This window comes from Neofelis nebulosa, chromosome 15 (assembly GCF_028018385.1).
Source record: "Neofelis nebulosa isolate mNeoNeb1 chromosome 15, mNeoNeb1.pri, whole genome shotgun sequence".
Taxonomy (NCBI): domain Eukaryota; kingdom Metazoa; phylum Chordata; class Mammalia; order Carnivora; family Felidae; genus Neofelis; species Neofelis nebulosa.
The window spans coordinates 70491626-70514245 of record NC_080796.1 but is presented as its reverse complement, the minus strand read 5'-3'; the positions used below and the strand labels follow the sequence as shown (position 1 = coordinate 70514245).

Genomic DNA, 22620 nt, shown 5'->3' with positions numbered 1-22620 from the left:
GCCGACCAACCCTTACTGGGCAAAGTGCAATGTGCCCCCCCCCCCCCCTTTCCGCCCTGGGGCCCACAAAAAGGAAAACCAGGAGAGAAATGTGGCTCTGAACATTTTATCTTTAAAAAAAAAAAAAAAAAAGAAAAGAAAAGAAAGTAAAAGAAAAACCGTCCCCACAAGGGGGAAGGCCCCAAGTGGGCCCGTCTGTTGTTCTCCCCGGCTCCAGAGACTTCTGCATAGGCCTTAGATGCTTGCCGGCCAATCTCCTCTTCCTGGGGGCAGCGGCCGCTGCTAAGCATCCTTTTCCCGAAACACTTCTTGCTAAAGCCTGTTCCCCAGAGTCCTCAGGTGCACATCTGAGCTCCAGGGTGAGGAAGAACCAGTGGAAGAGAGCGCCAGAGTCCTGGGGCAGGCCAGAGCATCACTCGTTAGCGGACCCTCTGCTGGCACTCTAAGCGAGCACGGGGCAAGCTCCCCCCACCCCCGGTTCTGTGTGTCCAGTATCCAGCACGGAGACAGCACATGCATGCGCAAGAGGGGCACAAGGGCCCAGGGGCTGCATGGCGTGGGGCTGGGCAAGGTTGTCCGTGCCCGCCCACGCGTGTGTTTCACACCACTGCAGGCTGCTCGGTCGCAGGGCCTCAGTTCAAAGCCACGCCTTCTGACTCCCCCTGGTCCCACGCCAGAAGTGGGCAGTGAAGGAAAGGGGCACGGGGTTGGCCTGCTGCTCCTGGGCTATCTGTAGTTCTCAGAAAGGGGCTGTAGGGCCCAAAGCCCCGGAGTCCCCATAGTTAGTTGCTGTCGTTCTTAATGACGACCTCTACTCCGTGGTGCCGCAACTGAGCTCGAAGCAGCAGGTTCTTGTTTTTAAGATCTTCCACCTGACGCGGAAAGGAGGCGATGAGGAGAGTAAATAGAAAAGTTGGCACTTTTCTGACCTTCTTCAGGCATCCACTACTGAGGGGAAGAGGATGAGGCCCGCTCTATGGAAACCAAAGGAGGGAGTCCCAAACTGGCTCGGGGGCCCTGGAGTCGAGGAGGGCTGTACGGAGGACAGGGGTCTGACCTGCTGTCGAAGCACATCATTGTCCAGCTGCAGCTGGTCAAGCCCTTGCAGTTCCTCAGACAACCGGTGGTTACTCTGTCGAAGCTCCTGGATATAATCACAGGCTTTGGAGAGAATCCCACCTTTACTCTGCAAGAAGAAGCCAACAAAATGAGGACTAAGGTGCTCCCTGCCTGGCCTTCCTAAAGCACACACACACCCTGGGCCTCGTTTTCCCCTAAGGACGGTGGGGTAACCTTTCACAAGGACACGGGGAACCTCAGAGAGAGAGAAGCACGGGTTCCTGCCATGTGTGCCCTCGCCACCACTTCTGCAGGCGATACCAGGAGACAGAACCCAAGCATCCGGCCCACTCCCGGGGCCCTCCCGCGACCTGGCCAGACTTGGTGCTCTCCATGGAGCAGTCTGGGATGATCTTGGACAGCTGCACAATCCAATTGTTGATCTTGTCTCGGCGGCGGCGTTCGACTGTGGGGCAGAGCGGAGGTCAAGGCGACTCTGTGAGAACCGCCCTCCCCCCACCCCCGGCCCTGTCCAACTCCCCAAGCTCTCTCGCTCAGACACCACGCTGTCCCCAATGCCACCAAGCAGTACCCACCCTCATTATGCTGAGCCCTGCGTTTCTCATCCCGAGTGGTCCGCGGAGCTTCTGACTTCCTGACGACAGAGCCCAGGGCGGCCAGGGTAAGGGAAGGACGAGAGAGAAGATTGGAGGTGGGGTTAGGAGACGACACAGGAGTTGGCGGGGATCAAGAATACCACGGCAGCCGAGAAGAACCAGGGGTCACTCACGGGGAATAAGGGTGAGTCCTTGGGGCAATGGAGCGCTGGCTTCCTCCCTGCAACACTTCTTGTGGTGACATCATCACAAAGAATTGGCCTGTGAAGATGCGGGGTCGGTTCTGTCAGGACGTGGGACCAGGAACCTCATCGAGCTCTGAGGCCAAGGCCCTAGGATCCTCTAAGAAGGACACACTTCCTCCTGCTGGAAGGGCAGCCCCAGACTCACTGCCTGCCCGGGTCTTAGCGATCGTTAAGGGGTCATGAGGAAAGGCCCCCTGCCCCCAGCCTTGTCCCTCCAGCCGCACCCTCACACGTCTCACCGGTGCCGGGAGGGGTCGCCTGCCCCAGCAGTGCCTCTGAGCCCTGCGTCGTGACAACCGCGGCCGCGCTCCCCGAGGTGGTACCCGCGGCCCCATCGCCCACGGCAGTGCTGGGGAAGTAAGTGTAGTGCGTCTCGGCAGCTGTCCCCTCGGCGTCAACCGTATCGTCACTGGTGAATGCACCCTGGATCACCGCCTGGGAAAGGGAACATGAGAACAAAGTTCAACGACAGTCAGGTACTTCCCACCGAACTACTCACTGCACAGCTCCTATCCCCGAGAGGAAGGAGGGAGAAATATCGAGAAAGGGAGAACCTAGCACCTTGGGACAAAGCAGCCGCAGGTGCCTCACCGCCCCCAGCCCCAGCCCCAGCCCCAGCCCCAGCCCATGGGCTCAGCTTCATTTTCCTCCACGGAGCCCTGGGCCCCCTCCCCAGCCCGTACCCTGGTACCTGGGTCATGGACTGAGTGGCAGGATAGCCACTGATGGCGCCAGTCCCCTCAGTCTGGCCATCCAGCTGCCCCTCAGACACCTGGATCACCCTGTACATCACCTAGAAGCAGGAGGAAAGGGAAGCGGTGGGGAGGGAGAGAGAGCAGGAGAGTAAATGCTGGGGACCCCAGGACCCTCATAAAGCTTCTCTCAGATAATGCCCCAAAACAAGAGTGCGTCAGAGACAGAGATTCAGCCACTCTCCCCTCTTTCCCCAGAAGTGTCAGCACGCCCCCAATCCCTACTCCAAACCTCATCCTCCAAGCCCCTCCCCACCCCGCAGGGGTCCACACCTTCGCCCCACCCCCACCTCCAAGCCAGGTCTCCCCCTGAGGGTTCGATTACCTCCCTCAACCCCAACCCCAGGTAACACCTGCAGGCGCCTGGCCCCCTCCCTTACCTGGCCCCCATTCTCAGTTCGGAAGACGTACTTGACGTTGGGGTCAGGGAAGGTGGCAGCTGACTGGATGCTGGCAATGGCCACGCTGGTGGGGTCCTCCCCAGTTGCCACCGCTCCTGAATTAAAAGAGCGAAGGAAAACTCTGCGAGGTATGGACTTTCTCCCCCTGTTCCACGAAGGACAAGGGTGCACAGGAGGTGCGCCCGCGGGGGGGGGGGGGGGGAAGGGGGGCGGGGAGGGGCCACGATGGGCTCTGGGTCTCGGGTCTGTTTCTACCACTCACCTTCCTGAATCTGCACTGTCCCCTCTTCCGCTTCAGCTGTTTTCTGCTGCCTGTTTGTGATGGGGGGGGGGGGGGGGAAATAAGGCAGGAAGTGAATAAAAAGCTCACTGACCCAGTTACATGTGGCTCCCAAACTCCCATGGCCTTCCCAACAGATGCCGGGTTAGGTTAGAATAACAATCTAACTGGTATTTACTGAGTGTTTATTGTGTGTGCATAGCACTGAACTCAGCACTGAACACGCGTTATTTTAGCTCATACTAAGAACAGCACGATGAGCTAAGCAGCGTCACTTGCGTTTTGTAGATGGGGAGCCAGATCACAACACTAGTAGCTGATGGAGCTGAAACCGGAATCTAGGTCTGCCTGACTCCAGAGCCAGTGCTCTCAGCCGTTGTGCGTCCTCCCCGGCCTCCCACCTCCCGCCCCAGACCCTACCTCTTCTTCACTCACCCCTTCATCTCTCTGTAAGGGGGCACATCCAAGGAACTGGTCCTTCTTTGGAAGCCTTTGTATCTCCCGCCTCACAGGCCAGAGTGTTAAGTCCTGGTAGAAAATCAGGGAGTTTGCGGTGAGGCCAGGAAACTGAACAGCCTGTTTCAAGAAGCCAGGCTCCATGAAGACTCAGCCAGGAACAAAGTGCAGTCATCCACAGGGGACAGTTTCCCCCGTTCTGATGCTGAGAGGTGGGCTACAGTATTTGAAAAAGTAACTCTACAAATAGTGCTCCTCGGCCCTCCACGATCACTCCAAGTCACGTGGGCACTGATGCTTCTTCCGGCTTCTCAGCCACAGAAATTTCTGTACCAAGAAATTTGTTTTCAAATCTAGGAAGGGACACCTGAAATCCACTGCTATTGGCAAACCTCCCTGAACCATAAAGAACATCCGTGGCCCCTGGGCCTCATTCTGCTTAGCCCCTTGGGCTCTTGTTTCGGGGTGTCCAGATTTGTGTCATCTGTTCAAGACCCTAGAGTCCAAGTGTGTCATCTACAAGCCCCTTCTCTTTTCTTCACCAAGCCTTCCCGTGGAACAACAGGGTTGCTAAAATGTTGCCATGACAACTCCAAATCAACTGAATCCCAGCAAGAAGGGGAAAAAAAAAAAAACACTCCAGGCTCAAGGTTCGGGAAGGAGAGACAATGGAAAAGGAACTCATTTGCAAGGTGGCCCGCCTTAGGACCCTGACACCCGGCCGGAGGGCAGGAAACACAAAGAGCGGAGAAGACAAATGTCTCCAGAAAGATACAGCTACACGTACAAAACGACAAAACGATCCCCGCACGAGAGGGTAAGCTTTTTTGTCAAAGGTCCCCCAAACCTCTCCTACCCAAGGGAAATCTTCAGCGGATGATTGAAAAGCCCGCATCGAAGGAAAGTATTGACCGAAAAGAGAAGAAAAAAACCCAACCAACCAAACAAACAAAAACAAAGGGCGAAGAAAAAAAAAAAAAAAAAAAAAGAAGAACCGAAAGCGAAAGTGTCCGGGGGAAGCAGCGCAGCGAGAAGATCCAAGTCCCTAAGGGGAAGTAGGACCAGGGTTTCGGGACCACCTACCTGTCCATCCCCAAACCTACGGAGGAAGTGCCCCTCCGAGGCTTGCTGCGCTGACTGCAGGAGGAGGCGATGGAAGAGACGGCAGGGCACAGGAGGCGTCTCTATCGCCCACAGCTGTCAGCCAGGGGCAGCCTCGGAGGACACCCAGCAACGGGGTCAGGCCGCTTATTCAAATCTTAGTTGGACATCCGGAAGCATTTCCTGAGCATTAGGGGATGCGACACGGAAACGCGGACGGGATGTTGTGGCGTGCACGCTCGGGCCAGCAGGGCCCGGCAAGAGCCCCTGCTACGTCTGGACACAAAGGGGAGAACGACCAAGTCCCGAAAGAAGTCGGGCGCCCGACCTTGCCCAAGAACGCGGCGCGTCCCTGCAGGCCCCGCAGCCAGCAGGCGCGAGCCCGCGAGCCCGGGAGCCCGCGAGCCCGGGCGGCCGCCGCGCTCCCTCGGCGGCCCGGCGCGGCGCTCGGCGGCCCGGAAAGGGCGCGGGGCTCGGCGGGCCCGCGGTCCCGGCCCCGCGGCAGGCAGCGCAGGAGGGCGGGGACGCGCGCGCTCGGGGGCGGGGAGTGCGCTCGGCCCACAAAGGGGGGCGGGAGAGAAAGAACCGGGCTCGGCCCCCTCCCGCAAAACAAAGGCTTCCTCCCCGGGAGGTCCGCCACCTGAAAACGGGAACAAAACCCACGCTGCCCTGCCTTGCCGGCCCACCCAGCCCCTAGACTCCCGGCTCGCGTCCCGTCCCGAACTCACCGGCCAGGGCCGCCTCAGCCGCCGATCTCCCCCGACCGTGTTCTCCCTCTCCGGACTCGGAGAGCTCCATGGACGGCTGCTCATGCGCACTCCCGGCCTGCGGCCATGTTGCTGAGGGGCGGAAGTGTCTCTCTCGACCCGCCCAGGCTCTGAGCGGCCCCACTTCCGGTCGTTGCCGCTTGAGGAAAGGAGCGGTTGGGTGGGGGTGTCGCCGGGGCATAGAAGAAGTCACTTCCTGGGGCCCGGGGAGAGTAACACTGGAGTATTTGCGGCATTCGGCAAGAACGGGAGAAAGACGACTGATGCGTGCTTCCATCTTTCTGCTGGACAAGGCGTTTTTAGGGGCAGAAGGGAGGGAGGTTGGCTTAGATCAAGGGAGAGACGTCGGACGGAGGCGCCATCTTTAACAAGGGCTACTTGGGAGGCCATCTTGGGTCGGGACGCTTGTTTCGTGTCCACTGGAGACGAAGATAGATTTGGGTATATTCCTTTGTAGTAGCGTCAGCAGTTGCTCACCCAAAGACCCCCCCCCCCCCAGAACTTCCAGTTTTTGTGAGGCCCTCAGTTTCTGTGAGAGGGATCTTGGTTCCCATTCCTTCTTAGTTAAGACCTACTCTTAATGGATTTGGAGCAGTGTGGTGTGATCAGAACAGTTTAGCCTCTGGAGCCAGACAAACTCGGATCTCAAACCTGCCTCTGCCGCTTCTTACCGCTGAGAACATTGGCAAGCCTTTTGGCTTAATTAGCCTCAGTTCTCTCATCTGTAAAATGGAGACACCAATACCAAACTTACCGAATCGTTATACGGACTAAGTAAAATCAAGGGTATAGATGTTATGCTCGTAGAATACCTCGCCTTTACTGGTAGGTCATGAGCATTATGTAAATAAAAGTTTCTCTTCCCCATTTCCTGACCACCATGAACCCAGCTCTAGTTTCTAGCCACAGGTCTCCATGACAACAACTGAGGAAGAGCACCCTAACAGCAACGGCAAGAAGACATCTTGCCAAATATGAAAATGTGATACCCGTCACCTAAGACTCTAGTTAAAAAAAAAGAACAAAACAAAAAAAACACGAGGCTTCACGCTGTGTAGGTATAAAAGTACAACTTTTATTCTGAGATTGCTTCTTACTAGGATGGAACATCTGTTCCCAGCCTGTCTGGAGAAGCAGTCCCAGGGCCTGAGTTATGCTATTCCCCTTCCTTGAAACAGGAGGAAGTTATTCCAAAGGAAAAAGGAGAAGCCAGGGAGATCTGCAGAAGATCTCTCTTCCTAACGGTGACTGGAGGCAGAGGGTGGGGATGCTGGAGAGGGAGCCAGTCCCTCCCAACACACTTTGAGGACTTCAGAGAGCTTCCTTGACATGGTCCTCCTAATCTGGAGCTAGGAGAGTCAGGAGGTACCCAAGGGTCCAAGAGCAGAATAAGGATGGGCAACTCAGAAGCGTTGATGTGTGAGAGCCTCTGACCTGGCCCCACCCTCCCCTCCTCCACCCTGGGCTTCCATGAAGGGAAGTACACGGCCCCAGAGGAGGCAGGAACTTAGCTGGAGTTCCCTCTTCATTCTTCACTTCGAGAAACCTCTTAAGTTTTCTGCCTACTCTTTGTTCCCTTTGACCAATGACCCCGCTCCTTGGTAACAGGATCTCGGTGACTTTCTTGGGAATATCCTAAGGGATAAGTGCTTTGTGTCTGAGACAAGCTCAAGTAAACCAACGGAGGCAATGCTTCCCATAGTCGAAAAGAGAAGCTGGAGGGCCAAAGCCTATGGTGTTGGACACTCCAGCTGCTCAGGCTGCAGGAGAAACAGCCGGTCTGGGAATCTGGAGATTCAAGACAACTTACTGTCCCCTTTGCCCAGCACTGTGGTCCTACTCACAGTCCCTCACCTCTCCCAGGGTTGGCCTGTGTTTCAAACGCATATGATCGGCGCTGGGGGGACAGAAGAGGGTCGGGGGGCTGGGGTTCCCTGGGGGGCAGACTAAGCCGACTCCGGTGTCCAGACCCTTCTGTGTCTTCTTCGGGTGGGAGCTCCAGGCAGCTAAGTGGCCGAGAATAGGCAGGGATCACACTACACGGGGAGGTTCTGGGGATGAGGCTGTAGTCCCCACCCCCCGTACAGGTCTGGGTCCGCCGAATTCCCTGAGCCTCAGTCCTCTGGCGGTCCCGGGCCAGGGCCACAGCAGCATCAAAAGAAAGACTGCCCCCATTCCTCCAAGAGGAACGGGAGGCTCGGGACCCCCAAGCCCTTTCCCCAGGAGTCCCATCAAGCCGGCCAGGCCTCGGGCATGGGTTTGCAGGTGCCACGTGGATCTTGCTACACATCGCACTAGGCATCTTGGCAAATTGTGGTTTGGGGGGCACCACAGGCACAGAGCGGACCTGTTGGACCTGAACCAGGCTGGAAGCCAGGCGCATGCCCACACCACCAGCTGAGCCAAGAGGACAGGGACACGGGTTGCAGCCCTCTGGGCCCAGCAGCCCCCCGGGCTCCATCTCCTGTGGCCGGGGTGGCTGCGGGACCGCCTGTTCTGCCTCAGAGGACTGGGGATTGCCCTCTTCGGCACTGCCAACCTCCAGGGGCTCTGCGTGTGACCCTTCAGGAAGGGCGTCCTTCTCTACACGGTCACCTCCAGCGCTCTGGTCTCCCTCACGCTCCCCGTCCCCACTCTCCCGTTCCTTGCTGACCTTCCCTGCTCCTCCTTCAGCTGCTGCTTCAGGGCTTCTGCCGTCTTCGCCACCGCCTTGGGCTTCTCTTGCCCCTTGGTTCTCAGGCCCCTTCTGTCCTTTGGCCTCATCCTCTCTGCCTCCGTCAGCCTCTTGTTTGTGTGCAGCTTCCCAGCTCCCCTCGGCAACTTGGGTTTCCTGGGCCCCGCGCTCTGGGTCCCTTCTGGCTCGTACCTGGGCTTCCTCTCCTTCCTCAGCCTCTTCCCCTCTCTCCTTCCTTTCTTTCTCCTCGTCTTCAACCTGCTCTCCTCCTGTTCCCGCCGCACACTTAGCTTCCTCCATACTGCCCTCCTCCTGCTGACCACGGGACTCCTCTTCCTTGGCCTCTGGCTCTTCCCCACCCCCTTCCTTCACACTGACCATCCTCTCCTGGCTTTCCCCAGCCTTCCCTCCTCCCTCACCTGCCTCTCCCTCCTCCACCTCGCTCTCCAGACTCCCCTCAGCCTCCTCTGGGACGTCCCATCCGCCTTCAGGCTCAGCCTCCCTGTCCTCCCCACCTTCCCGGCATGCCTGCTCTCCCTCAGCCTGCCCTGGAGCCCCCTGGCCCCTGCATCCTGCTGCCTCTTCTTCCAGGCTCCCTGGACCCTCCCAGTTTGTGTGTTTGGGCCCCAAAAGGGGACTTAGGTCATCGTAGGCACTCAGGAAGACTTCCTCCCCACTCTCCTCTTCTCCTTCAGGCCCGGGGCCCACAGAGTCTGGGGAACAGCAGCTGGGAGCCAGGACAAACTGTGCCTCGTCCAGAGACAGGTCATCCAGGGGCGGCTCCACAGAGAACTCCTCCACCTGCGGGCACAGCACCGTGGCTCAGGACCAGGGGGCCCTGTCCACCCTCTGGCCTCCCCAGCACCCCAAACCCAGCACAGCTCCTTCTTACCTGAGGCCCGACTCTCAGGAGCTCCTCTAGGTAGCCCATCCCAGGGTCGTCCTCCCCAGGGGAGAAGGCTGCTCCTGCAGTTCCTGCCTTGGCCACCTCCCCATCTTCCACCCCCACCCACTCGGGCTCTGAGCTGCTTGAGTCCTCTAGGAAGGAGAAGGAATCCTGCACCTCCTGGGACAGGCAGTCCTCCAGGGCAGGGGCCACGTCCGCCGGGCCACAGTCAGCCGGGGGACCTGCGGCCGAACTTGCCTCCGACTTCTCATCTGTTGAGAGAAAGGTAGTCCCAGGAACACACAGGTCAAGACCAGCCTTGACCCTTTACAAAATGGATCTTCCTAGCATTGCTACCGTATCGGGACCAACGCCCCCGGCATAGATTTGGTCCGTGGCCAATGCTTTCAGACCAGCATCCCTACCTACTGGCTTATCGCTCCCACCAGGTGCCAGGCACCATCCTGTACGTTTTACAGTGCGCTGTCTTATTTCTTCCCCCCACGACACAGCCCGATAATGTAGGGTATTTGTCCCCATTTTACACATGAGGAAAGCGAGACCCACAGAGGTCTGTCCAAGGTCACGCAAACAGTGAGTGGCACGGCCCAATTTTGGACCCAAGTCCATTTAACTCTGTAGCCCGAGTCCTTCCCCGCTGCCCTGTGCTGCCTCAATACTTCTCATCAGTGACACTTCAGAACCTCTGAACTAACTCCACGGCAAATAGCTTAACCTAGGTCTCCAGTCCCGCTGCTGTGACAGAAGCACAGCAACAATGACGGTGTCGTAAGATCGCAAAAGAAGAAAACAAGCGAATGCCTGCAAAGTCCTTAACACAGCACAGGGCATACAGTAAACCTTCAATACATGTTACCGATTGGTGTTAATCCTATATTACCGCCAGCGTCTATTACACAGCCCCGCCTTGTACTCCGTGGTCCCTACTATCTGAGTCTGACCCGGACTCCCAGTCTCGGGTATATCAGTGATCTGAAGACTGCCGGGGGTCCTCTCTCTGTGGATTTCACAGAACCTGAAAATATTACCGGATCCCCCCCCCCTCCCCCAACCTGGAAGTCAGGGAGGCAGCCGAAGGTGACCACCCAGAGCCTGAGGACTGAGGCGTCTGCCATTCTCGGGACAGATACCTTGCATCAGAGCTTCAGCCTGGAATTCTAGTCCCTTCTCCCAGGCCTGGGAAATCCCCGGGGCCTCACCTGGGGGGCCAGGGCCGGGGCCGGGGCCAGGACCCGGGCCAGAGGCAGGGCTTGGCCGGGGCTGTAGGGCGGGGCACTCAAGGCCTCGGGTGAGCCTGGCCAAGGAGACGTTGGAGATGATGTTTGGGGGCACGTTGAGGATGGAGGTGATGTGCAGTGGGAGGTTGACGTTGTAGGGGTCCGAGATGTGGACTCCAGCACAGCGCTCTGCTCGGCTGCTGCTCCCAGCGCGGATCCCCGACCGGCCGGCCCGCGGCGTGCCAGGCTCAGAGTTGGTGCCTCCCAGCGCCTCCGGCTCCCGCTCCCGGTCGCCCTCCGCCGCCTCCACGGAGTCATTCTCCAAGCTGTCCTGCAGCAACGCGCTCGGCTGGGGATGGCTGGGTCCCGCCAGCCCCTCCGGCTCTGTGCGGGAGAGAGCGCAGGGCGGCAGAGGGGCCCGGACACCTCAGGAAGGCTCTGGAGAGCGGGCCCTGCTTTCTCAAGCCTGAGAGTTAGGACAGCCTGGAAGGCACCGGGCCCGGCTTCCCTTGGCCACCGCTGCGAACCTTCCACAGTGACACTTACTTAGGAACCCCCCTCCTCCGTCCCTCCGGTCGTCCCTGCCCCCCCCCCCACAAACCCACACCCGGCTCTCTCCCCTTTGGACGCTCATTTGAACACACCTGTTGATCAGATGATCAACTCACTATTGTAAACCCAACATCGGGTACTGTGGCTGGTGTATAATAAGCACGCATTACGTGTATATTTTTCTTTGAAATTAGTGAGCACACAGCCACGTGTACAGACACACAAACACGCAGGAGTGCACACACAATGGTCTCATCCGTAACACTGCTATTCCCTTGCAGAGACACCCACACACGCACACGCAGGTGTTTGCCAGCCTCTTCATGCACACGCGCACACGCACGCACACACACACACACACACACACACCACGTGCACACCTGTACTCACCATCACTGACCCCAGCTGCAGCACTCAGTGAGTCCATGCTCTTGGCTGGCCGCAAAGTCCCCTTATCGGATTTGTCCTCTGCAAGACATGAATGTTTGTAGGGCCAGGGTCCTGCTCGCCTTCAGCAGAGCACCCCTCCCCCCCCACTACGTCCCTCCAGACTCACCTCTGTCCTCAGCGCCCCGCGGAAGTTTACGCTTGGTCTCGTGGCCAGAGCGACCCAGATTGAAGATAGATTTCCACTTCCTGACCTTCAGAGACCCTTTCCTCCTGGAAGGAATGGAGAAATCATTGGGGTTGGACCTGGCGGTCAATGTCGGGGAGGAGGGCCAGGAAGGAGACCTTACTTGTGCTCCGCAATTTCAATGATAGTGTGATAGGGCCGTATCTGCGGGGGTCCATCACCAGCCTGCAGGATGCTAGGCAGATTGTAGGGCAGGGACCTGGGCATAAGGTCCTCGGGGCTGCCTGATGCCCGGGCCCCTGGAAGTGATCGCCATCCACTCTCCATTTCACCACCTAGGGAAAGAAGAGGAATTGGCCGGCCAAGAACAGAGATGACAGGGCGCCTGGCTGGCGTAGTCGGTTGAGCATCCGACTTCGGCTCAGGTCATGAGCTCACGGTTCGTGGGTTCGAGCCCCGCGTCGGGCTCTGTGCTGACGGCTCGGAGCCTGGAGCCTGCCTTGGATTCTGTGTCTCCCTCTCTCTCTGCCTCTCCCCTGCTCACACTCTGTCTCGCTCTCTCGCTCTCAAAAATAAATACATATTAAAAAATATTTAATAATAAATAATTATAATAAATAATAAAATAAACATTTTTTTTTAAAAGAGTTGAAAGAGGGCTTCAGCTCCCTGTAGCACCCTCCCACCCACCAACTAACCGCCAGGCTAAGGATATACTCAGAGGCCTTGGGAGACAGACCCTCTGTGTCTGGCTCCTCAAGAGGGCGTCCTCGGGGACAAGGGTCAGGAGATCCCAGCCCACCGGCCAGGTGGGCTGGGGTAGGAATGATCGGTCACTGGCCCCGAGAGCCAGGATGGTGATTAGAAGGTCAGGCTACGCAGGAGAGGTTTGCTCAAGGACGGACTAGGCCATCACCTCTCCAGGATCTTCTTCATGTGACCACAGCTGTGAGTCTCAGCTGTCTCATCTGCAAAACGGGGAGACTGAACGAGGTGGCCTCTGAGGCCCTCTGTGACCCTGACATGACTCCCCAGACAGACTGTGGTGGTGTGGTGGCTGGGAGGGACACTCACTGGAAAGGGCAGCGCCCCCAAAGAGCTGGTCCACATGCGTGAGGATAAACTCGACCACGATGGACTGCACCCGCACCTCCATGAAGGCTGCCGTCCCATTGAAGCCCGAGGCCTCTATGTCCTTAGACCTGTGGAGACGTGGAGTTATTCCCCTCCAGCCCCACCACACTTCCCCGTCTGAATTCTCCCTAAAAATACCCCCCCCGCTGCGTGCCCTTAACCTCGTCCCCACCTCTTAAACCACATGCGTGATTCAAGCCTCAAATGCCTTCCTTCAGGAAGCCCTCTGGGAATTAACTCCCGTCAGAATTCATCTCTAACCTTTGCACGCGAGGGTGCCTCGTTATAATGACTCTCAGGACTTCTCATAGTCTGCCTTACACCACGGGGGGTGATATACAGGCCAGATCTCCAATAGACCGCGAGACGTTTGCTCGACACACCTTCAACAAGGACTCTGAGCTCGGGGACACGGCACCAGAGGAACAAGTCCTCGTGTCCAGTGGGTAAGCCCCGTCCCGCTCAACGTAATTGCGAAACCCCCTGTTTCTCACCGGGCTCTAGGAGGCCCCACCCCCCTCCCCTGGGCACCCCCACAGCCACGCCCGCTCCTGGGGCAGCCTCTGGGGGCTGGGCTCTGCCAGGATCCACCCCCTCCCCCAGGCTGCTCGCACATGTGCCCACCTCAGCAGGTTGGGGGCCCACACGATGGCCAGGTTGCGGGCGTGCATGTTGGTCTGAGCACTGAACGAGGCCATGTGCACCAAGTGCCGCGTGAGGAACTCCAGGGTCCTGCAGAAGGGGGGCATTGTGGGCCGGGGGTCACACAGGGGACGCCCAGGGCCGGGGTCGGATTGAGGTCTGGGAGCCGGAAGGGAAGAGACAAATCGACGCCCCAGGGTTGCGTGGGGCGCGGGGCGGCCCTCTGGGGAGGGAGGAACCCCACGCACCTGTAGTTTGGGAGAGGGAGTTCTCCAAGCACCTCGAGGATCTTGATCAGACGCTCTGGCTCCAACTGCACTGCCACGGCCTCCTGGTGGGGAGGAAGGTTCAAGAACCGGGTCAGCCGGCCCGCGCCGCCCTTGCTGACTCCTCGGAGCGCTGAGCCCAACCGTCGGAAACGGCCTGTGCTGCACCCCACCCCATCCCCCAGCCCAGCTCTTCGGAAGCCACGTGATGAGCAGACAGAGCCCAGAGCTCGGGGGGGGGGCCCACGGCACCTGCTGCTGGGTCTCAGCCCTGCCACCCCAGAGCTCTGTGACCTCGAGCAACTCCCTGCCGCTCTGCCTTGGCCTCCCCCCCCCCCCCCCCCCCCGGTGCCGCTCCGATACAGAATACCTCCGTGGTCCCTCCCTGCGGGTGTTCCAGGGGCCGTGGAGTTATTCCGAGGTGCCCAGGGAGGCCTGCGCCCACGCGGTCCGGCCGGCGTGGGCTGAACTGTGTGGGCCGCTGCTCCCGGCTGCTACAACCCTATCGTGCTCGACAAAATGCAACTCACTGTTTAAATGCTACTGAACTCAAGATAGCATTTTTGTCCTGGGTTCCCTCACTCAAAAGCTGTCCAGCATCCAGTCCGCTGGTGGAGGCGCGCTCCGGGACAAGTTTTGACGTCTAAGAGGGGTTCTGCTTCTCTCCCACGGAGGGAAGCTCTGGCCCAGGTGATTTCCCAGGGCCCTCTGCTCTCCGCCTGGGTTCTACGTCCCCCCCCTCCCCCCACCCCGGCCTCTCAACTCACAGCAAACTTGTCATAGAGCCGGTAAGTGAGCAGAGGGTCTGGAAGTTCCCTGAAGTAGGCCTTTAACAGGGAAGAGACACAATGGATGTCCTGTAGGTAAACATCTCTCCGCAGGTCCGGCTTCCGCTCTGCCTCAAACTCCTGCCTGGGGAGGTGCGGGGTGTGAGGCGTGAGGGAGGGGGGGTGGGGGTGCAGGCGGCCGGGCGTGCGGGCACAGGGAGACGCGTCGGGGATGGAGCCGCGGGGGGTGAGCGGCAAGGCAGGGGGGCGTCCGAGCCAGTAAGGGTGGAGGGGTGGGCCTGCACGTGCTTCTGGGCCCATGAAAAGGTGGAAGGGACGCAGATCTTGGAAGGAAACGTAAGTGTAACTCTTCGTGGTTACAGCCCACAAGCGGCCAAAGGACAAACAGATACACGGAGCGTCACGTGACAAACTTTTGGGCATCAGAGGACAGTGTCACGAAAGCCAGGACAACCCACAGAACGGAAGAAAACAAGCGCGAAGCATAGATTTGCTGGAGCGTTTAATATCTGGACCGTATGAAGAATTCTTACAGCTCAAAGGAAACAAATAACCCAATTTAAAAATGAGCGAGGCGGGGGGCGCCTGGGTGGCTCAGTCGGTTAAGCGGCCGACTTCGGCTCAGGTCATGATCTCGCGGTCCGTGAGTTCAAGCCCCGCGTCGGGCTCTGTGCTGACAGCCCAGAGCCTGGAGCCTGTTTCAGATTCTGTGTCTCCCTCTCTCTGACCCTCCCCCATTCATGCTCTGTCTCTCTCTGTCTCAAAAATAAAAAAATAAATGTTAAAAAAAAAAAAAATTAAAAAAAAAAATGAGCGAGGCGGGGAGGTGGGGGGAGGGGTGGCCGGGTGGCTCAGTCAGCTGAGCATCTGACTGTTGATTTCGGCTCAGGTGGTGATCTCATGGCTCGGTGAGTTCAAGCCCTGCATCCGGGTTTGCGCACTGACCACAGAGCCTGCTTTGGATTCTCTCTCTCTCTCTCCCTCTCTCTCTGCCCCTCCCTGACTTGGGCTCTCTCTCTGTCTCTCTCTCAAAAAGTAAATGGATAAACTTAAAAAAAAACAAAAAAAAAAACGAGCAAGGGAGGGGCGCCCGAGTGGCTCAGTCGGTTAAGCATCTGACTTCAGCTCCGGTCACGATCTCACAGCTCGGCTGGTAAGTTCGAGCCCCGCGTCGGGCTCTGGGCTGACGGCTCAGAGCCTGGAACCTGCTTCGGATGCTGTGCCTCCCTCTCTCTGCCCCTCCCCTGCTCACACTTTGTCCCCCCACCCCCCCCCCCTCAAACATAACTAAGCCTCAAAAAAATTAAAAAATAAAAAGATCTACAAGTGAGCGAGAAGCACACAAGATGTTCGGCGTCATTGGCTGTTAGGGAAGATGCGAACCCAGGTGAAACATGACTTCACATCCGCTGGGATGGCCGGCGGGATGCGGGGAAATTGGAGCCCTCGTGCCCGGCTGCTGGGGGTGTGAACTGACGCCCGGCCACGGAAAACGGTCCGGCAGCTCCTTAAAAAGTTCGACATGCGACCCAGCAAGCCCGCTCCCACGTGTCTACCCCAGAGAACCGAAGCCGCACGTCGGCGCCAACACCGGTGGGCGAACGTTCGAGGCCGCGCCGTTCCTCGCAGCCAAGAGGCGCACTGCCCATCGGCCGATGTACAGATGAACCAAATGCGGTCGAGCCGCACACGGACGGCTTACTCAGCCGGAAACGGAGATGAAGTAGCGGCAGGTGCGACAACGTGCACTGAGCCCCCCCCCAGGCGCCCCTGCGTCGTACACGTTTAAATAGTGAGTTTTATGGTGTACGAGTCATATGCAATTTTTTAGAACTGGGTGGGCGTATATGGGAGTGGCGACATGCACCTCCCGAGGAGACTCCGGAGTCCACGCTTCCTTCTCCCCGCTTCCCTCGCCCCTCCGGGCCCACGGAGCCCTCCCCTTCCTGCCTGACTCACCGGAGCTTCTGGATGTTCGAGGAGACCCCCGAGAGGCGGTAGATCCCATCTACTACCCCATATTCCTCCACGAACTCTGCACAGCTCCTCAGCACCTGTGGCACTGGGGACACAGACGACACAGAGAAGAGAGATCAGCAGGTCTGGGAGGACAGAGACCGCAGGGGATCTGAGAAATGGAAGCATCGGGGACGGGGGTTTGGGGAGACTGAAGGCAGAGCTCGCGGAGCAGCAACCTGTCGCAAGGAGTCTCGAGGGCCTCAGCCCCCGGTCTCTCCGTCCATTGGGTCCGGAGCCTCTGCGAAAATCCCCCAGGTGAGGGGGGAGCACACTGCCTGTCCAGACCGCCCACTGCTGCTAGAAAGTTCTGCCTTTTGTTGAGCTGAAATCTGTCTCTCTGTAATTACTGCCTGCTACCCCAGAATCTTCGAAGGGGCAGCAGTCTGCTTGGAAGGAGACTCGGCGTAAAAGGACGGGTCTTGAAAGTGCATTTATTTAGGGGCGCCCGGGTGGCTCAGTCAATGAAGGGTCTGACCCCGGATTTCGGCCCGGGTCACGATCTCACGGTTCGTGAGTTCGAGCCCCACATCGAGCTCTGTGCTGACAGCGTGGAGCCCGCTTGGGATTCTCTCTCTCCCCCCTCTCTCTGCCCCTCCCCTGCTCTCCTCTCTCTCTCTCTCTCTCTCTCTCTCTCAAAGGAAATACCTAAACTTAAAAAAAACAAGGAAAGTACGTTTATTTAACACTCTATAGAAAATGAAGGAGCATGAGTTGTCCGGACCCACAAGGCGCAGGGCTGACGGGGACTGTTGTCAAGCCAGGAGGCCAGCGTGTGCGTAGTAGGTCTGTCATAGGAAGGCACACAAGATCGCGGCAAACCTGCACACAGGTCGGTGCAGGAGAGAAGCGGCGATGTGCCAAGCTCTGTGCATTCGGTATCCTAGTCCCCATTCTGCAGAGGGTCAGAGAAGTAACGAGTGCCCAGCATTACCAGCTAGCGCCAGGATTCCCATCCAGGGGTGCCAAAAGTTGCGTTCTCTTTCCCACCCTGGGCCCCCTCCCCTGTTGCCAGACCGTAAGCTCCTGAAGGACAAGATCTAAGTGCGACCCGTTCTGTGTGTGTGTGTGTGTGTGTGTGTGTGCACCCTCTCTGAGGCCCAAACAGAATGTTACTGATTTTGACATCCCTCATGTTTTCTTTTTTCTTTTTTTACGTTTATTTATTTTTGAGAGAGAGAGAGAGAGAGAGACAGAGAGAGACAGAGCATGAGCAGGGGAGGGGCAGAGAGAGAGGGAGACACAGAACGGGAAGCAGGTTCCAGGCTCCGAGCTGTCAGCACAGAGCCCGACGCGGGGCTCGAACTCACGGGCCGAGAGATCATGACCTGAGTCAAAGTCGGACGTTTAACCGACTGAGCCCCCCAGGCGCCCCGACATCCCTCATGTTTTCTGACATGATGTCTCAGACTCGGGAAATCTTCCAACGCCCTGTGTGAAACCCTGTCTCCAGAAGGCCATGTATTTCTCTTGCGAAAGCTTTCCCTGCCTTAAATCTTCTGCTCCATAAACACTTTGCTTCGGCCCAGTCTTCGCTGCTCGGCCTACAGATGGAGGATAAAATAGAAACCCCTCGGCCTGGTGCATAAGGCCCTGCAAAGGCCGGGCCCAGCTGCTCTCCCAGCCTCGGCTCTGGTTGCCTCTCCGACGAGCCCTAGGATCCGGCTCTTTGCTGCTCCGTGAACACGCCTTGGCCCCGTAACTCGTGTCGTTCCCTTGCCTGGAAATACCCTTCCCTCTGTCTTTGACGGCTGAACTCCGATGCGTTCGCCAAAACACGCCTCAAAGATCACCTCCAACTCTGAGCCCCTTGCTTGTGTCTGTATCGTGGCGCTTACCACGCTTCGTTATCACTGGTTTCCTTTGTGTCTCCACCTCTGAAAACCAGTGACATGTTCCCCGGCATCTAGCACGGTGTGGAAACAGCAGGTGCTCAATAATGGTGTATTGACGACTCGGGGAAGAGAGCCATCAGGTATGAGGATGACTAACATCCCCTGGAGGTTGAACTAGAGAATATTGCCCAAGACAAAACACTAAGTTCGATTCACCAAGACTTTCTAGAGAAATCCCTCTCCCGTGTCAGTGTCACGAAAAGCTGTCTCTCCTTTTTTTTTTTTTTTTTCCTTCTGGGCTTTATGAGTCTTAGACCTGATTATGTTCACCTCTTTAGTTACCAGGAAGCTCAGAGCCCACATCTAGAAACCGTGTAGAATCACCCGATACGCGCTTCTGGGCATGGATCTTGACCTTCCTCTCATTCCCCCTTCAACCCAATTCCCTCGGTCATTCTATTCTATGTTTTTGTAAAGTGTTAGCTTTTGGAATCATCCATCCCAAGTTCTTGGTGGGATGAAGTAATTGATTAGAGAAATATAGAGTGAAGGAAATAATCAATAAACCCATTATTCACTATTGTAAACCCTCCTCATGTGGCCTGGTGTCCACACCCTTTGTCCCCCACCCCCACCCCAGAGCCAGGACTTGGGTGAGACAAGGAAGGCGCAGGTGCGGAATTTACGGAAGCACCCATTCCTAGACCTGTGCAAGTGCCAACTGTGCACAAACACGACCTTCAGAAGAGCATGGAACTCTTGATCTCGGGGTCATAAGTTCGAGCCCCACATTGAGAGTACTAAAAAAATTAATAAGTAAACTTTTTAAAAAAGGGAGGGAGGGAGGGAGAGAGAGAGAGGAAGGAAGGAAGGAGGAAAGGAAGGAAGAAGGAAGGAAGGAATGAAGGAAGGAAGGAGGGAAAGAAGGAAGGAGGAAAGGAAGGAAGGAGGGAAAGAAGGAAGGATGGAAGGAAGGACAGAAGAAGGAAGGAAGGAAGCAAGGATGGAAGAAGGAAGGAAGGAAGGAAGGAAGGAAGGAAGGAAGGAAGGGGGAGGGAAAAAGAAAGGGGCACCCTGGGTACTGTGGTGGCCCTAGGTCGAGGGCTTCCTTAAATTTTGCGCCTTGGTCACCTCTCTTGCCTCACCTTAGTCCTGGCCCTACAGTTCACCATCTATCCTTCCACGACCTGTGCCCATTTGCCAGGGCCCCCTGACCTCAGGTTCCCAGCACTGAAGAAACGGGGTGGACCCTCCTCAGATGCCTAGTGCCACACCAACTCTCTTGGCCGCCATATTACTCCATTGACTCATAGATAGTCCGCTGTCACCCAAGGCCTAGGTCCTTTTCATATGAACTACATCCAAGCCAGATCCTCCCCATCCTGCCCTTCTCTGTTGATTCTGAATCTCCAGAAAAGGCCCTTAAAGAAGGTATTAGAGAGCCTAAGGAGTCAGAGCCACGGAGGAGGTGGGTCATGGAGATGAAAGGAGAGATAACAGGCCGAGAGACGAGAGAGACGGGGCGGGGCGGGGGGGAGCGTCAAGGAAATAGAGATCAGAACCATGGCATCAGAGAAGAAAGTAAGAGACAGGGCTGAGGTGATGGAGTCAAGGGCTGGAGACCTCGGGGAATGGAGGCGGGGTCCGAGAGGAGGGCCCAGAATTTAGAGACTTGGAGGATCAGAAATGCTACCTGACCAGGGTAGCAAAAAGCTAAACGTTAGGAAAAGAAAGAACTCAGTAGAGGTAGGGCTTGGGGAAGGAAGAGATGGCCCCCGGGGCAAGGAGCTGGGAGAGGGTGCTGAGACAGAGTGAAGACAGATGGAGAAAACCAAGATCCTCAGGGAGGATAAATGAAGCAGAAACACAGACCATGAGTCTTGGGTTGAAGAGAGAAGCCATCACCAGCCTCTCTCTGACCTTTCACTGTCCACCTGTCTGTGCCCAGGGAAGGGGTGGATAGGGAGAGGGGCCCGAGATCGCTCCACCCTTGGGCTCAGGTGAGGTGCTGGGGAAGGGAAGCGGGTGCTCCTCTCCTCCTCTGGGTCTCACTAGGACCAGGCCCCAGCAACCTTCCAGAGAACATGCCCCTCACCTGCTGGGAATGCAGACAGGCCAGGAGGGGATACAGGAGTGGGGTCTGGGCCGGCTGGGGGTTCCATGTTTCAACATGGCGCTGGGGGGGGGGCACGGGGAAGGGCAGCCCCAGGATGAGGAGACTGAACTGAGGGTTTGCAGAGAACTGGAAGCACATCAGCCCCATTGGATCATGTGGCCCTTGCTTGGCCCAGAAGTCATCATTCTCAAGAGGAATCCCTTGTAAAGGAGTCAGCCCTGGGCTGGCAGTCAGGCTCTTCACGGTGAGAAAAGAAAGGCAGAGCAAAGCCTTCGGGACTTCAGCTCTTTAAGACTCTCTGGGGCCCTGGGTTTCCCTGAACGGAGGCCGGTGGGGATGGGGGCCCCTGGGGGAGGAGAAAAGGGGAAGGAGGTGTCTGGGGATGAGGGGGCGGGGCGAAGAGCAGGAAATGAGCCGGGAACCACCATCACCCTCCCAGACTGAAGGCACCACAACCCAGAGCGGAGAAGAGGAAATGACAGATTGGGGTGGGGTAGGGTGTGGGGGGGTGGAAATCGTGCCCTTCTCTGGGAGGAGCTCGGAGGGGCACAAACAAGCTGGGCTGGGCCGCCGGGATACCTGTGTTCAATTTCAAATCAAGGCGAGGTTTGTGAGTGGCCACTCCATGCGGGGATGAGCCCCGAGTGGCCCCCCGTCCTGCTGGCTTCCGAGCCCCTCCAGGGAACTCAGGGAGGCAGCCGACAGGCCCCACACCCACCTCCTTGCACCCTGCACCCCTGCCCTCCGACCAGCCTCGGGGCATCTCTCTGACCCTTCCTGCAGCCCGCATTTCAGTCGCTTCTGCCCTCGCCCCTCCACTCCCAACCCAAACCTGCTCCTCCTTTGCACGGGGAGAGTCAGAGACTGGCAGAGGGAGATGCCAGCCCACACCCTCACCTGCGGCCCGCCAAGGCTGCAGAGGGCCCCGAGCCCTGCGACCACGGCCCCGGGGTGCTCTCCTCCAACCAGGAAACCCCCGTGCGCCCCAGCGCCACCCTCAAACTCTCCCGGCACCCTTCTCCTGTCCCCTTTCATTCAGACCCAAGGCCCGTCCATGGGCCCTTTCGCCATTCGTCTCCTGGCCCTGTCCCGCCGCCTCCCGTCCCCAGCAGCGATGCCTTCCCCTGTCTCTTGCCTGCGCCTCTCGGTCTCCCAGCTCTCCGGCCTCCCCACCCACAGGTAGTTACACAAGGGGGCTCCCCTGTCTCCTCGGCCGCCGAGCCACATTTCCTGCCGCACCTGCTTGACAGCCGCCTGGGCGCTGACCCCGAGCCACTGCCCCTTCGCCACAGGCACCTGGGAGCTGCCTCCGTCCCTGAGGCTGGACCGGGCTGGAGAGGCTCCGGGCCCCCCACCCAACAGCAGCCCTGAGCCACCTCCTTACCCTCCTGGCCGGAACGCTGCAGCTGCTCCTGTAAGTCGCACCCAAACACCCTCTCCTTGGAGCTGCCCTTCTTCTTCCCTTTCTGCCGAGACTTCATGGCTGGAGCCCCCAGGTCCTGGCCCAGCCACCTCTCTGCCCCCCAAGACCTTTGCCCTACCGGCCCCCCATAGGATCCCAAGCCAGTCTTTGGGCTTGGCCCGGCCCCAGGGGGCAGGGCTCTGAACCAGGGCGGGGTGGAGGGTGGCCTGGGCCACGGGCCGCAGCTCGCGCTCTGGGGGCCCCGGCCACACGGAAGCGGCTGTGGAAGAGGAAGCCACCAGGACCCTGGCAAGAAGCTGTGTCTCGTGGCCCAGGCTGGCACTCGCCCCTCCGGCCCTGCTCAGCCCTGGGGGAGCAGGAAGCCGTGTGGCTCCTCAAACCCGCTTCCTGTTAGAGCATCTTTGCAACCACAGGGCCTGGGGTGGGGGAGGCAGCCGACATTCACATCCTCAACCCAGCGCTGGGACTTCGCTCATTGGTCAAGGGGAGGTGATGTCAGAGCCCCAGGGTGGGGTGGCGGCGCCTGGGGCGTGAGCAGGTGGCTGACACCCTCGGAGATCAGAATTTGGGGTCCCGAGGCGGAGACAGGGGGCCGGCCTGAGAGCGAGGTGGCACAGGGCCGTGCGGAGCCCCCAGGTGGATGCCAGGCTGGGCCCCTGGCGGGCCTGTGACGAGTCACATTACCTCGCTGAGCCTGTTTCCACACATGTGACAAGGAAGGGGGTGAACTAGGTGATCTCTAATCCTTCCAGCTCTTTCCACGGAACTCATTGGAGGGCCAGCTTCTTTGTCTGGAAA

The 22620-nt window shown here is 58.2% G+C and overlaps 2 protein-coding genes across 7 annotated transcripts; both read right to left on the bottom strand.

Moving 5' to 3' along the window:
* Nucleotides 1-90: 90 nt before the first annotated feature.
* USF1 (upstream transcription factor 1) lies at nucleotides 91-5791 on the bottom strand. 5 transcript variants are annotated; one of them, XM_058701488.1, is made up of 11 exons: nucleotides 5640-5791; nucleotides 3790-3882; nucleotides 3337-3386; nucleotides 3054-3169; nucleotides 2613-2714; nucleotides 2161-2356; nucleotides 1850-1937; nucleotides 1656-1714; nucleotides 1431-1525; nucleotides 1058-1186; nucleotides 91-974 (listed from the first exon to the last, which is right to left on the bottom strand). In XM_058701488.1, the coding sequence occupies exons 2-11, from the start codon at nucleotides 3795-3797 to the stop codon at nucleotides 783-785; spliced, it is 1035 nt and encodes a 344-aa protein (XP_058557471.1). In that variant the 5' UTR covers nucleotides 3798-3882; nucleotides 5640-5791; the 3' UTR covers nucleotides 91-782. The 5 variants fall into 5 exon arrangements, with proteins under 5 accessions (XP_058557471.1, XP_058557469.1, XP_058557473.1 ...); XM_058701486.1 differs by lacking the exon at nucleotides 5640-5791 and adding an exon at nucleotides 4894-5616; XM_058701490.1 differs by lacking the exon at nucleotides 5640-5791 and adding an exon at nucleotides 4894-5609 and having other exon boundaries at nucleotides 91-872.
* A 942-nt stretch (nucleotides 5792-6733) lies between these two features.
* On the bottom strand, nucleotides 6734-22016 carry ARHGAP30 (Rho GTPase activating protein 30). 2 transcript variants are annotated; one of them, XM_058701481.1, is made up of 12 exons: nucleotides 21784-22016; nucleotides 16392-16494; nucleotides 14412-14556; nucleotides 13627-13709; nucleotides 13361-13468; nucleotides 12677-12804; nucleotides 11766-11937; nucleotides 11585-11688; nucleotides 11419-11496; nucleotides 10459-10860; nucleotides 9245-9510; nucleotides 6734-9153 (listed from the first exon to the last, which is right to left on the bottom strand). In XM_058701481.1, exons 1-12 carry the CDS (start codon nucleotides 21878-21880, stop codon nucleotides 7519-7521), a joined length of 3321 nt encoding a protein of 1106 aa, XP_058557464.1. In that variant the 5' UTR covers nucleotides 21881-22016; the 3' UTR covers nucleotides 6734-7518. The 2 variants fall into 2 exon arrangements, with proteins under 2 accessions (XP_058557464.1, XP_058557465.1); XM_058701482.1 differs by having other exon boundaries at nucleotides 9416-9510.
* Nucleotides 22017-22620: the final 604 nt, after the last annotated feature.